We start from the raw sequence: 14,172 nt of genomic DNA, 5'->3' as shown, positions 1-14,172 counted from the left end.
ACATAATATTGGTCACTTGCGAAACAATAATGTTATATTATTACCAGTGCTGTATTTCCCGGTAAACAGTACGCGCACGTGCTTTCAGCGGCAATTTTTTAGGGGCAGCACATTTTTAATACCTAGGTTACTAATTATTATATATAGTTAGTTAGGTATAACATTTAATATTGTAATAACATTAATCAGTTTGTATTTAAAAAGAAAGGTAAGTTAAAATATTCCATATTGATTTTTTTTTCAATAATATTAATACAAAAGTTTTAAAAGAACGTTTGTAAAAAATTTGTTCAGTAGTTAAATCCGGTACAGATAATTACTAGGTATACCTACATATTAAAATAAATGTGAAAATACCGTCTAAGATTTTCCCCGTAGTCACATTTACGAGTACGGAATGTACAAACGTATAATTATTATTCACTGTAATTTTGTATGATTAAAAGGTATTTACCAGGTATGTGTGCTGATAACCGCGTTTATTATTTATTTGTTTTTTTCGGGGTTTGGTTTCTCGAACGTTATGTACTCGCTTCTGGTCGACGTCCTGCACAGCACGTATTATGTCTGTGAAAACCTAAGAACTGCAAAGGCGTTATTATTTTCACTGCTAAATCGCGGTCCGAGTTGATGTTCGAGTGACCGTGTGAATTAAATGAAACTCCACCATTGCAGAATGAATTAATTAATTCACATACCTCGTCGTGTCGTGTAGTGTTCGGTATATTAAATGCACAGGTAACAAAATGTTGGTCGCGCGTTACCTGCAAGTTGAATATATATTCCACTCTATACACGACAGGGAGAGTTGCAGTGAGCCCCCCTTCAATGTTATTTTATTTTATATTTATAACGGACTCAGGGCCCAAAGGTGCAATTACAATTTAATATAATTAAAGAATACAATAAACGACAACAGAAAGTAATTACAACTAACAGTTCATATGACTTAAAGTATAAGACATTTTGAGAACATATTGTAAATAATAATTAACAAAACACAATATATTAAAGATAATATAATTATAGACTAAATAAAGTAGGGCGTGCGCTCATTGGCAGGACGATCAATTTATTGATTCCTTCGATCAATTGGATCATTCTTTCCGTAGGTCAATATTGATACCACAGCTGGTAACCTCGAAGTTGCAATTTCGACCCATGTCGGACGTATGGTGCCAGCGCTGTGCTGCAAAATATGTAAAACTACTGTTAGGTACCTACCAATATCCGAGGCCAACATGACACACCGAGACCAAGAAAAAACGTCTTACGCGAACACGTCTTACACGACGTTAGCACTTCAACAATGCTATTTGGGTTTAACTGGCTACACCCAACCTACGGGCTATGGCGATGGACACTGTAGGGTTCCATATTATTATTATCGTGATAACTATCAATATTATGCGCATTGTAAACAGAGCCCGAAGTTAGTTCCGATAATACGGGCGGCAGAACATTTCCGTGATAAATGCATAGTATCATATAAGTCTTACTAGTCTTAGGTCTATTTATTTATTATTTACGGTATCTACCAGACACCAATGACCCACAGTGCCGGTAAATCATTTATTCCCTAGAATCGTACGTGATAGCCGATATAGGTACCTACTTTAAAAGTTTAAATGGGGGAGTGGTCCATTCTCCATAAATTCATTCATCAAAAATGCGGAGACACGAAATTGTTGTCAAATGCAATTAGTATAGACATGGCATAATTTTCTAAATACTAAATTTCAATTTCAATTTTCGACTATTTTCCTTCACCCCCCCCCCTTATATTGGACGATGATAATTATTAATTATAATTGCAATGACTCATTATAGGTACTGTGAAACATTTTTTTTTTTTTGATTATGTTAATAAATAATTATTAATCACCCAGCTTTCAATCACCTATCCATCTACCAAAATGTTATATTATGTGTTTCTGAAGCAACACACTAATCATAGAATAGCAGCCCCTGATCCCGAGAAACTTTTGTCAAAGTCAGTCAAGTTGTTTTTGAGTCTATAAGCTACGAACACAAGCTCGTCACAGAAACGTCCAAAGTGGTAATTCTCAATAGCATTACAAAATAATATGGCCTTCAAGTATATTTGAAAATTCCAAAAATCAGAATTTGAATGTATGCACAAATTGAGCACAAAAGTAGCGTGAGCATGCTTAAAAAATCACCTTGTACATAATAACTTAAGTTAGGATGTTGGTGACCTATAAAACACACAAAAATAATGCAAAAATGAGCTGAAAACTTCAAAAAAATTACCTTAAAAATGATCTAAAAAACTAATTATATAAGTGAAAAAAATATGCCTTTATAAATAATAGTTTTTATTAGAGATATGGGTGCGTTAGTAATTCAAAATATGTATTATAAATTATAATATTAATAAACAATAGTATACATTTACATTTTAAGTGTTATATAACATTATTAAAAATAAATTAAACTTGGATTTAACACTTGCTCTAATCTAAAATTTGAGAAATAGGCCCCACATTGTACAAAAACTACAAAACATGAACTAAAAAATGAAAAGATGACTTTAAAATGCTGAAAAATGACGTTAAAAAACAAAAATATGCATAATAAAATTAAAATATTTTGCATCATGGGAGCACGGAACAAATTTTTAGCTAGGAGAGCATTGTATAGAATTAAAGGCAAAAAGTGCAAAAGTCATCAACATCCCAACTCTAATAATAACCGCATTTGCTTACTATTTGTGTGTATATTTGCTACAATCTTATCGCACAGGCGGACACAACTCGACTCGTGCGTAGGTATACCTACTGGACATGCACACCACACCACACGTCATACTGCACCGTGGATTATACGATGTTGTTATTTTTCAATTAGTGTTGCACAGTTACAACAGTTTTAGTAAATAATAATAACAATAACGCAATAATAGGCAGTCATTATTATGAATATTATCGCGATCACATTGTGTCCACAGTAGGCGCACCTCAACGGTCGTACCGCAGGTCAATGCACAGTCCGCATCGTATTATATTGTATTGTTATTACTGTAATTGTTGTTCAGACATTATCATCAACACTATGTCACTATGTATATGTGATGTATACAGGGTGTTTCACCAAGTCTGCCGTTCACCTGACCAAGACGTTAATAGAATAATATGTACTTTGAAAATTGTACGCAACACGATTTTATTCGTACTGTTCACACTGCAGCCGCCAGATCGTCTCGACATCTCCAAAAACTGTGAGTGTTATGTTTTTTTTTCCGAGAAAAAAAATTTCACACGTACACGTTTTGATTTGTTTATTGAGCATGGCTTGCGGTGGAGTAAACGAGGATATGTGGATTTTCTGAATAAAACTATTACTATAGCTTACAAACGAAGGATTTATATTATTAAAAATGTAGGTAATTGCTGATTAACAATAATTTTTCTTATTACATAAATAACTTATAGTTAGGATTCAATGAGACATAATACTCTGTGAAGGTCAGGGTAAATCTACTAAATATTTAAAATATCGTGGACGGTATAGGCGTAAAATGGGGGAGGGGGGTGCTTTAGCACCCCAATCCCGTGTACATTCATCACGGTATGGTGGTCCCTCATATATATATATATATATTATGCTTTTATATTTAGATAATGATTACACATAATTTAATATTAGTTATAGTGACATTGATATGTAAGTTCCTACATGCAGTTAAAAATTCCCAGGTTGGTGAGGGGGCAATGGCCATTCGCCCCCCCCCCTCTCCACCTGCGGGCGCTCGTGCAACGATTACATTTTACTATTATAATGCCATTAATCATTAATTATAATAGTATTATGTATTACGTCATATTATCATTTATCATATTGTGTAAGTCGTTACGTATACTATTATACTCATTTCCCGCAGTTAAAATGTCAATATATTATGATTAATTAGTGTCGTTCGTCGTTAGTTACATGCTACAATATTAAGATGTAGATTGTATAAGTGAGCACTACCTACGCCGTGTCCTGTGTATTTAGATGGTACTGTTGGTAGGTACCTAAATATGTGGCATGGCTATGCTCCACGTGCGGTTATAACAGTTGTATACAAAATGACAGTAATAATACCTACCTAGGTTACACTGTTACACATGTCGTAATGACGATGTCTCGTGTCAGCTGCGAGCTGCCTCAGAATAATTTAGTAATTCATTTAGAGCGAGGACTTTCATGCATTCGCAGTGCATAATATTTTTTATTATAAGAGCATATTTTAAGTTGTTAGTACATATTTTGATAGGTCATCAAAAATCAAGCACTTGAGTAAATATTTTCATGAATCAAGGTCAACAATTATATTTATTACATTTGAATGAAGAATGTGACCCGAAACTGTGTTTTTATCTTTATACGTCATAATATTAGAAGTAAGTATCTAGTATCTACATAGAAAATTGAACCTAGTGAAATAATTTAAACTAATTAAAAATATGTATAATATGGACGTGTAATTTTTTTAGATGCATAATATGTGCATATTTCATGGTTTTTTAGTGAGGGTCTAAGATCCTTGCTCTAGTAATATTATTTAATCGGAATACACGATAATTATTAACAATATAATAAACCTTATAAATATTTTATATTATAATTGTACAGTTTTAATGGGTTATTTTGGTCAATAATAAGTAATTAGTAATACTAATATTGCCTATTGATATTTATTATAAATGTAATAGGAACTTATATTCATCTAATACAAATCCAAGTCAAATAATATAAACATAGTATTTTAAAATGCAAAGTTTTAAACGAGTACCTACCTATAATAAAAATTAAATTGTTTGATTGTTTTATATTATTAATATACTATATAATATATTGGACATAAGTTTCATCATAGAAGTCATAGCAAGAAACCTACACAGCTATAATAGGTAGATATTTAGTTTTTTTTTTTATATTTTGTGAAAATAGCAAGAGTCTTGCAAGAGTCTTGCGCAAGACTAAGACCAAGACCAAGATTAAGGCGTATACCCAGGACCAAGACTGGGTCTGCAAGACCAAGACCAAGATTTTGAAAGTCTTGGTCTTGGTCTTGTTTTGATCATTACTATTTATAAAGGCATAGACACTTAATATTGACATATTATTATATGTTAAGTAACTTAAGTGTTATTTTTATAAATAACCACAATTTCATTGCAGGTGTTTACTTTATGTCTAGAGTTGGAATTTTGATGACTTTTGCATTTTTTTGCATTCTTAGGCATTTTTAGCTATAAATGTAAATTTTTTTTGTTTATAACGTCATTTTTTCATCTTTTAGGTTATCTTTTAGGTCATTTGTTTGTAGTTTTTGTACAATGTGGGGCCTATTTCTTAAATTTTAGATTAGAGCAAGTGTTAAATCCAAGTTTAATTTATTTTTAATAATTGTATCTCATGCTTAAAATGTAAACGTACACTATTGTTTAATGTTTATTAATATTATAATTTATAATTCATATTTTAAATTACTATCACACCCATATCTCCAATAAAAATTATTATTTATAAATACAATTTTTTCACTTATTTAATTAGTTTTTTAGATCATTTTTAAGGTAATTTTTTTGAAGTTCTTAGGACATTTTTGTGTGTTTTTTAGGTTATCAACGTCCTAACTCTATTTATGTCCATACACCTTCAATAGGTATACCTACTTATAATGTAATGACTAATGAGTAATATAATATATTTGATACCTAGGTACTCTAGAATTAGTGTTCCAGACTCCTGAGTAGTTTATAGTTTATTACATCAGGCGACCGCACTAGGAATATCGTCCACGTTTGGAAAGTCCACCGAAAAACAAAACTTCGAAAAAGGCAAAATATACGAGTATTATACCCCACCAACATACAACGTATCGCAATAATAGTGTCGTTAAGACTAGAGCCCGGATTTAAAATAAAATAATAATATGCACTTGCATAAACTTTTTTTGGTTAATTTACATATAGATTATAGGTGCATATAGGTGTGTATAATAGCATGCAACTATGCGAATGCATTATTCGTTTTTTACGACTTTTTCGCATAATACCTATATTTTAATAATGATTGTCCAAGTTAAACATAATAAAACTTAAATGTTGGTTAACGGCTGTCTACAACGTTTTTTTTTTTATTATAATATGATTATACCTACATAGTTAACAGTGACCATTTTTAAAATTTCTCTGCATTGTTTTTTTTTAAAGTTTTTTTTTTTTACAGTTGGGCAGGTAGGTATATTTCTTATATTATAACGTTATAGGCACGTACGCATACGATAATAACGGTATTTCAAATTGCATGTTCACCTATGTCCTTTTCAGAAAACATTTAAGCATTTTTTTTTCTTGAATGTAATTGAAAGGTTTTTCTAGGCATGCAAAGTTTATAGAAATCCGTACTCAAGTAGTCGAGTTAATATTGTACCAGTAGGTAAGTACCTATACTCACTCTCCCTATTCCGCCACGATTATACGGTGGGCAGTCTTGTAAAGAATACTTTTGTCTTTTAGTTTGCATTCGACTAAATGAGTATTCAGAATATATACTCAAATAATTTTAAAATAATATATTCTGAATATGTATTTGAGTACTCAAAAAAGTATTTGAATGTTATTGGAATATATTTTTATCTTCCGCTAATATTTGTCAGTCTTGGAATGTTTGTAAATTAACGTGGATTAATCATATTTCATTTAAAGAGAAAACTATTGTTTATAACTATTATAATGTGCCCGTTATGTGATAGCAATATTTATTTTGTCACAAATTTCAACCATTTTTAGATTTGGAATAATTATTTTTTAATGAATTAAAAAATACAAAAAAATTATTCAAAACACAATAAATTCGAATAATTTTTTCAAAAAGTATTAAAAATAGTATTCTAACAAAAAAAAGTATTCAAATACCTTACAGCTCACAAGACTGAGGGCACGTAGGTCGTACCTATACATATACGAGTAAACAGCATTGCAACTTGCTGTTTGCATGAAACATCCAGACCCGATCAAGGTATCTTCTCGAAAACTACTAACACGGATTATTATTGTAATTATTATTTGTATACATTGTGCATTTGTGAGTAGTTCGTCACGATAATAATAATATTATGATCAATTATGATATAGTATAAGTCATTCGAGTTGAGTGCTTATATTTAATTATTTAAATCGCATTACCTATATCACGCCGTCCTGGTGTGTTCGGACTTGTGTAGATATATAAGTCTTCGAACTTTGAAAAGCTCGTTCCGTGGACGACTCAAGTTAGGTAGTAGGTACCTGGTACCTATCTAAAACTGTTCTATACAAGATTTAAAAACTCAACAGTCAATATTAAATTATTGTATTAAACGAAATTTGTGCTTATATAATCATATGGCTAAATATATTATCCATTATGCGTGTACAGAGCGATTCTCTTGACGGCCAACACGTCTCGTTGCCTACCTACTCACCTATAGGTACAATCGGTTAAAAAATAAATGATTTTAATGGTTTACAATATTAAAGTGTACATACAACACAACCAGTTTGTAAAAACTACGACTTATTATTTTTGTACAACGAAGGTCATTTAGGCTTAAATTAAGTTTGTTTTTATTTTTAAAAGCATTTATAGCTCAAAGGTACGTAGCCAGTAAGTCAATAAAGAATATAATGCACGTTACATCAGTAAATGTACCTACTCGGGCACTCGGCTCATATACTTATACAGTATACAATACCTATCCTTAAATGATAAATAATACCAATATTCCATAATAATATGGTTTATTAAAAGTAGATAATAATATTTAGAAAAGTACTCTGCACTAGAATTTGAAATTAAAATTATGAGTACGCTCTTAATAACAATATTATCACTAATATAAATTAAAAACTTATTTTATTCAATCTGTAAAACCTTGTTAATAACTAAGACATTACACTATCTAATTTAAATATAATATTGTTTAATGTCTTTTACGGTTGTATTTATACAACCTAATATCATTGATTAAATACAAGTATATTTATTATTTAATCGATGCTATTATGTTATATTCATATTGGCATAGCCACAAAGTTGTTTTACTGATCATGCACAATCAAAAGTACTTTAACTATAAGTCCATATTAAATATACTTTAGGTAATGAGATCGGAATTATACAAATTTTTTATTGGTTATTATGATTTCTTTTCTATGAACAATTGACAGATGAGGCTAATTGTCATATTTTGGTTTGAATAATCAAACAACACTATAATATATTGCCAATGTTAACAAATTTGATTTACAAAATATCAAAATATAGTATTATTATAATTGTTATTGTTACACAGTATATTATCATAATATATAATATCATTCTCAGCACATTATGTTTACAATTTATGTATGATATTTTCTAAAAACTGTGTCTATTCACAATCATTTTAGTTATTATTACAAGATATGAATTTATCACATTACAATAGTCTATAATATATTATTAAGTAAGAATTTTATTTTTATTCATATTATTAACATGTAAAGTTAGTATAAACTAGTTTTTGGATGTTTGGCATTCTTTGTGATTTTACTCCAAAAAGATTATAAACAATAAAAAATAATAAAAGATCAAAATTAAAGTTTGTAGTAGTTGTTCTATGTAGAAAGTTAAAGTAGTGCAATAATTATTTTAATGAATTAATAATATTTAATAATAATAATAACAACAATAATACAGTAAAGATATTATTATGTTTATTGATACGGATGTAAATGTTCATTGATTGTGAGCATACTAAACAGTATAGGATGTATACCTATAATAATATAATTATTATGATTGGCCACTATATAGATAACAAGTGTATCGTAGTGACCTCTACAATTGGAAGGTGAGGTAGGAAAAAAAAGAACATTTTTTTCACAAGTGAGCAAGAATATTTAAAATAATGATAATACATAATCATCAACTTTTTCTAAATGTTCTAAGTTTAATAGTTAGTTTAATCAATCAGATGCAAATCTAGTATTCTAGTATTTAATATTGGAAAAAATAAAATTCTTTATTGTTAGTCATATAATATAATTAAATATTGTAATATTAATGTAAAAAGACAATAATTATAATATTATGTAATTTCCCGCCTCAAGTCCTCATTTTAATTCTTTGTTTTCTGATTATTGGTAGCCGTGATGGCTATATACAAGTAAGACAAAACAGCACATATGACTATTACAGGTATACAACAGCTGATGTAGACTTTGGTAAAAAAATAATAAAATACAAATAAATAATAATAGTAATAATAATAAAAATGTGAGATAATTCTTTAAAAAAAAAAAACATAAAATATTGTAGAATTAAAAAAATATCTAGGTACTGATAATAAAACATCTATAAAGTTGAAAAAGTTAAACAATATAAATTTTTTTTAGATACATAATATTGTACATATAAATTTCCACCACACATTTCACGTAAAACATTATAAATCACAATTTTTTGTAGAGGGAAATTATCATCATCATAAACACTTGTTAACCAATGAAAGGAACTGCTACAATAAAATATTTCATACATTTTTCACGTGACTAGTTATTAGTATTAAGTATATTATAATAGAATTATTAATATTTCCCTACTCTCACTACACATAGCAATAAAAAAAATAATATAATATTCAATACCTTCACCGTATTATTAGAGGTGCTTTTAAAAAAGATGGTAATAATGTTATACAAATGTATGTATTATCTTATATGTATTTATATGCATATAAATATATATAATCAATCATCATACAGACAAATTTATCTAAATTTAAGAAGAAAAAACCATATATATAATAATTAAAATAAATTCAAATCATCAATTGTAAATGACATAATTAAACAAAAGAAAAAATATAATTGCTAAAATTCTCGATATGGACGTATATCTATTTACAGAATATCGATACGGGATACATAAATGTTGTATGAATAATATCACAAACATAATATCCTAAAATATGATAGCGGCTAAAAAAATAAATACCACCATTGATATTCTACAATATTATATTATCTACTGATAAAAATAATTTCGAAGTAAGATACATCTGTGGACCTTGTGAGATACTTGAAAAAAACACTTATGACCATGGTCCCCCATAAAACTATTCGAGAATCTTATTTAATATTATATTATAGTACATGATTGAATGATTAACAAAGTGAGGTTCAAGTACATGAATAATTATTGCAAGTTAAGAAAGATAAAATTAAATACATTATTAACGCGGATCATAAACGTGTACATAAATTCTGGGATGATCTGTCTCTATCCTCATAAATTTTTATTTTTAAATACAATCTAAATAAAACTTTAAAGGTTTCATATTAAACAAGTGTGTTACCTTAAGATTATGAACGCATAATTAATTAATTATGCATGTTCGTCATCGGGCTTTAGAATAATAATGATCAAATATTGATTTGTTCTATAGTGCTGTGTTGCAATGTTAGTTTATAACAAAGTACAGCCTTTACATTTTTGAACATTTTCGCCTTCACTCAAGTTAATGACAGGATTAGGTTCATCTTCAATATGAGCACTTTGGTCATGACGTCTCTGTAAAAATTCTTATTGAATGAACTGTTGACAAATAATAAAATGCTTACACTTACCTTAAGTTCAGAAGCAATTGTGACAAATGCTTCTTCAATGTTTTTATTTTCCTTAGCCGACGTTTCTAGCACAGACAATAGTTCAGGAAAGTATTCGCACATTGCATCTGCTTCAGACAACTCCACCTGGCGGTTTTCCTCTAGGTCACATTTGTTACCTACATAGATTGAAAAGTGTAATGAGTGAGTGTAGTTTTAGTTGTTAGAGGGTGAATCATACTACTGTGACAACTTCAAAAGGTTACGCATCGATTGATTGTAAATAATTCACACTACAATCAATTGCAATCATTCCACTGAACGACAATTGATCACAATGACCAATTTATTGTAAAATTATAGATCATATAGGTTAGTCACTATTTTTTGTAGTTTGTATGTATTAATAACTTACACAAGAGGTTTTTATATAAAACATATTTTTATGACATAATGAAGGTACCCAGACATTATTGGCATTGCAAAGAATTTCAATAAGTATTTCAAACTTAATCAATTAAAAAAAAATTGAACCTCGCTTAAGATGTTTTAAGTATTAAATATATATTATATCAATATACAATTTTATTTTTATTAACCTTTTCATTATATATAAGTTTTTTAGGTTTAATTTTGAGTATTATTTTGATTTTTAAATTTATTTTCTTTATGAGCATATTGTATTTATTAATAATCAAACAGCTTCAGTACTGTTATAAGTTGGAATGAATACCTATTGTTCGGTACATTTCTAAAGCGATAAATTATTTACAAAGAAATTAAGGGACATCACTTACAGGAGTAGTACTCACTGTAAAAAAAAACAGATAACAATATAAAAACTTACCAATCAACACCAGCAAGACATTAGAAGAAGTATATCGTCGTACTTCTTCTACCCATCTCTGTAAATTCAGGAAAGTAGCACGTTTTGTAATGTCATACACTGTAAAACATAATAATAATATAATGACAAAGTGGTGAATCGAACTGTATAGTGATGTCAACAAGTCTTACCTAGTAGGACTCCATTAGCTGAGCGATAGTAACTCTGTGTGATTGTTCGAAACCTCTCGTGGCCGGCCGTGTCCCATATCTGGAGCTGTAACATAAAACTACAGTAAGTAAGCCTTAAGGTGTTATAGTTATTATGGACACCTATGCAAGGCTGCACGGCATCAAGGACGGAGAGGCGAATTGATTACTTTGACTTTCTTGCCGTCGATTTTGATGGTCTTCATGGAAAAGTCGACACCGATGGTGTTGCCCTGGTTCTCGGCATATGTACCACTCTTGAAACGCTGAACGACGCATGTCTTGCCAGTGCCACAATCGCCGATAAGCACGATTTTGAACAGAAAGTCAAAATTGTCCTCGGCTGGCACAACGGCGACCCCGGACGCTTGCTGCTGCGACGACGATGACGAGCCGGACGCGGCCGAACCGGACGTCTTGGACATGGCGACGGTCTCGCGTTCTATTATTTAGCGGTTTAAGACGGATTCCACGTCGGTCGTCTGTTGCATAACCTCACAGAGACTACAGCTAGTTGGCCGACGACGGGTCCACCGTTTTTCCAGGACGCAAACGTCGTCTCGAGAACAGTTTTCGGAGGCGGGAAAATTTTCAATCGACAATGGCACTGGCGATACCTTATGAGATATTATGATTTATGAATATTATTATTCATTAAGTTGACCAGTTGACAATTTGATATCGTTCGCTAGTCCGCTACAAAAACTTTACGGCGTATACGGTATTACGCGTATACAGTATACACGGCTCTGAGAAAATCATTTACTACAACAATAACATCGCCGTTATCTTTGGTCTTTGTTATCTAAACATATGTTGAACGACCACCCCACTGCTACCGTAACCGCGTTAACGCTGTCGTCGGAATGATATCGCCGCCAAGGCCTCGAACGTCCTTATACCTCGGTCATGGAGGGGACGGGGAAAGTGTTTTGCACGGACATACATAGTACGTATATTTTACGTCCGTGTTGTTTTGTAATTGCACAGGTCGATTATTATTATCTACGACACCACGACTGCCGAATTGTTTTGACGATGTGATATTGTGATGTGATGACGTATCATTATGTTTTCATTAATTTAAAGAATGTGCACAGCTAATGCGGACGTTGTTGGTAAACATTAAACGTTCGTAAGATATATTTAATTACCATTATTGTATTATCGCTTTTTTATTTGTGAACGACAATATTCATAAACGGAATTCACATCATTATACAATTTGTCCAGAATCTTCATGATCTGTATAAAAACGATTAACGACCAAGTGTGAAGAATATAACGATAGACTCTTAGGGTTGCCATACGTCCCGGTACACCGGGACATGTCACCAGTTCATGACTTCGGTCCCGGTCGTCCCACTAGACCCTACAAAAGTCCCGGTTATGTGTAAATAATATTAGTACCAATAATTATATTAAATTATGTTTNCCTACAAAAGTCCCGGTTATGTGTAAATAATATTAGTACCAATAATTATATTAAATTATGTTTCTATAAAAATTATATTTGTATTCTAAAACCATGAATTTCACGTTGAATTGCATACGTATGCTATGGGAAAACCAGAGCTATTGAAACAGGTGAAAAAGTCAGAAAAATATAATATTTCAAAATAAATAAATAATATTTCGTTAATCAAATGTATCTTCTAATTTAATGTCTTTCATAATTCAATACTATTATTATTTTATTCTATATATTATATATATATTCATTACACTGTGTTCTAAATTTTAATATTAAAAAAAAAAAAGGTTCAAATTATTTTTGTAAATGTCCCGGTCAGTACTTGAACTTTTATGGCAACCCTACGATAGACGATCACATCGATAAGGCGATTATCATATTTATCACACATTCACACTACGTCGTTTGTCGTGTCGTGTGCTTTTATCGTATTTTGATTGTCCACTGTAATCACGGTATCATTCATTAACCATGATCTACCGGGGAATTTTCAGAGTTGGGCTGAGTTCAACTTATGGACACGACTCGAGATCGAGAATGTCTGATTCTGGCAGACGACCTAGCAGGCTGCTATACCTCATTTATACTGTATAACTGAAACTGATCAATAATTTATCTACAATTTATTAATAATTTAGTACCTTAATAATAAAATATAATGCGGGTACCATGTTCCTATATAAAATATTTACTACACAAAAATTCGAACATAAATAATAATTGTTTATTATTTACAAATATTTTGAAGGAGATTAAAATACACTTAAAAAAAATTAAAAACTACAAAAATCTTACAATTGCATACGTCTATAGGTAATACGATTTTAATTATTTTGTTGTTACTAAAAAAATATTATTCGCAGGGACTTGAAGCTTTTCATTATTGCCTACTTTTACTATACTATTAGACTTCCTTTATGACATAATACTACTTTAAAAATAATTTGATTATTTTTAAGCAAATTCCACCCCTGAAAATCTTAAACAAAAAAGTTAATCACTGAATTAAAATTGAAC

At 30.3% G+C, this 14,172-nt stretch overlaps 1 protein-coding gene and 1 long non-coding RNA gene across 2 annotated transcripts; both read right to left on the bottom strand.

Annotated features, from left to right (window-relative positions):
• Nucleotides 1-868: 868 nt before the first annotated feature.
• On the bottom strand, nucleotides 869-7,801 carry LOC111037521. Its single transcript, XR_002604891.1, has 2 exons — nucleotides 6,933-7,801; nucleotides 869-1,189 (listed from the first exon to the last, which is right to left on the bottom strand). It is a non-coding gene; the product is annotated as an uncharacterized LOC111037521 (long non-coding RNA).
• Nucleotides 7,802-8,728: 927 nt separating this feature from the next.
• On the bottom strand, nucleotides 8,729-12,443 carry LOC111037518 (ras-related protein Rab-43). The gene is made up of 5 exons (XM_022320147.1): nucleotides 11,852-12,443; nucleotides 11,664-11,748; nucleotides 11,494-11,592; nucleotides 10,668-10,825; nucleotides 8,729-10,611 (listed from the first exon to the last, which is right to left on the bottom strand). The coding sequence occupies exons 1-5, from the start codon at nucleotides 12,104-12,106 to the stop codon at nucleotides 10,507-10,509; spliced, it is 702 nt and encodes a 233-aa protein (XP_022175839.1). The 5' UTR covers nucleotides 12,107-12,443; the 3' UTR covers nucleotides 8,729-10,506.
• Nucleotides 12,444-14,172: the final 1,729 nt, after the last annotated feature.

This window comes from Myzus persicae, unplaced genomic scaffold (assembly GCF_001856785.1).
Source record: "Myzus persicae strain clone G006 unplaced genomic scaffold, MPER_G0061.0, whole genome shotgun sequence".
In the NCBI taxonomy this organism is placed as follows: domain Eukaryota; kingdom Metazoa; phylum Arthropoda; class Insecta; order Hemiptera; family Aphididae; genus Myzus; species Myzus persicae.
Note: the sequence above shows the minus strand (reverse complement) of the source record. Positions and strands in the feature narration are given on the sequence as shown.

What these genes read in the sequence shown, in the direction of transcription:
- LOC111037518 (XM_022320147.1), bottom strand. Translation starts at nt 12,106, where the DNA reads ATGTCCAAGACGTCCGGTTCGGCCGCGTCCGGCTCGTCATCGTCGTCG. An exon ending in AGCTAATGGAGTCCTACTAG is followed by an intron (nt 11,593 to 11,663) that starts GTAAGACTTGTT and finishes TATGTTTTACAG; the next exon opens with TGTATGACATTACAAAACGT. An exon ending in CAATTGCTTCTGAACTTAAG is followed by an intron (nt 10,612 to 10,667) that starts GTAAGTGTAAGC and finishes GAATTTTTACAG; the next exon opens with AGACGTCATGACCAAAGTGC.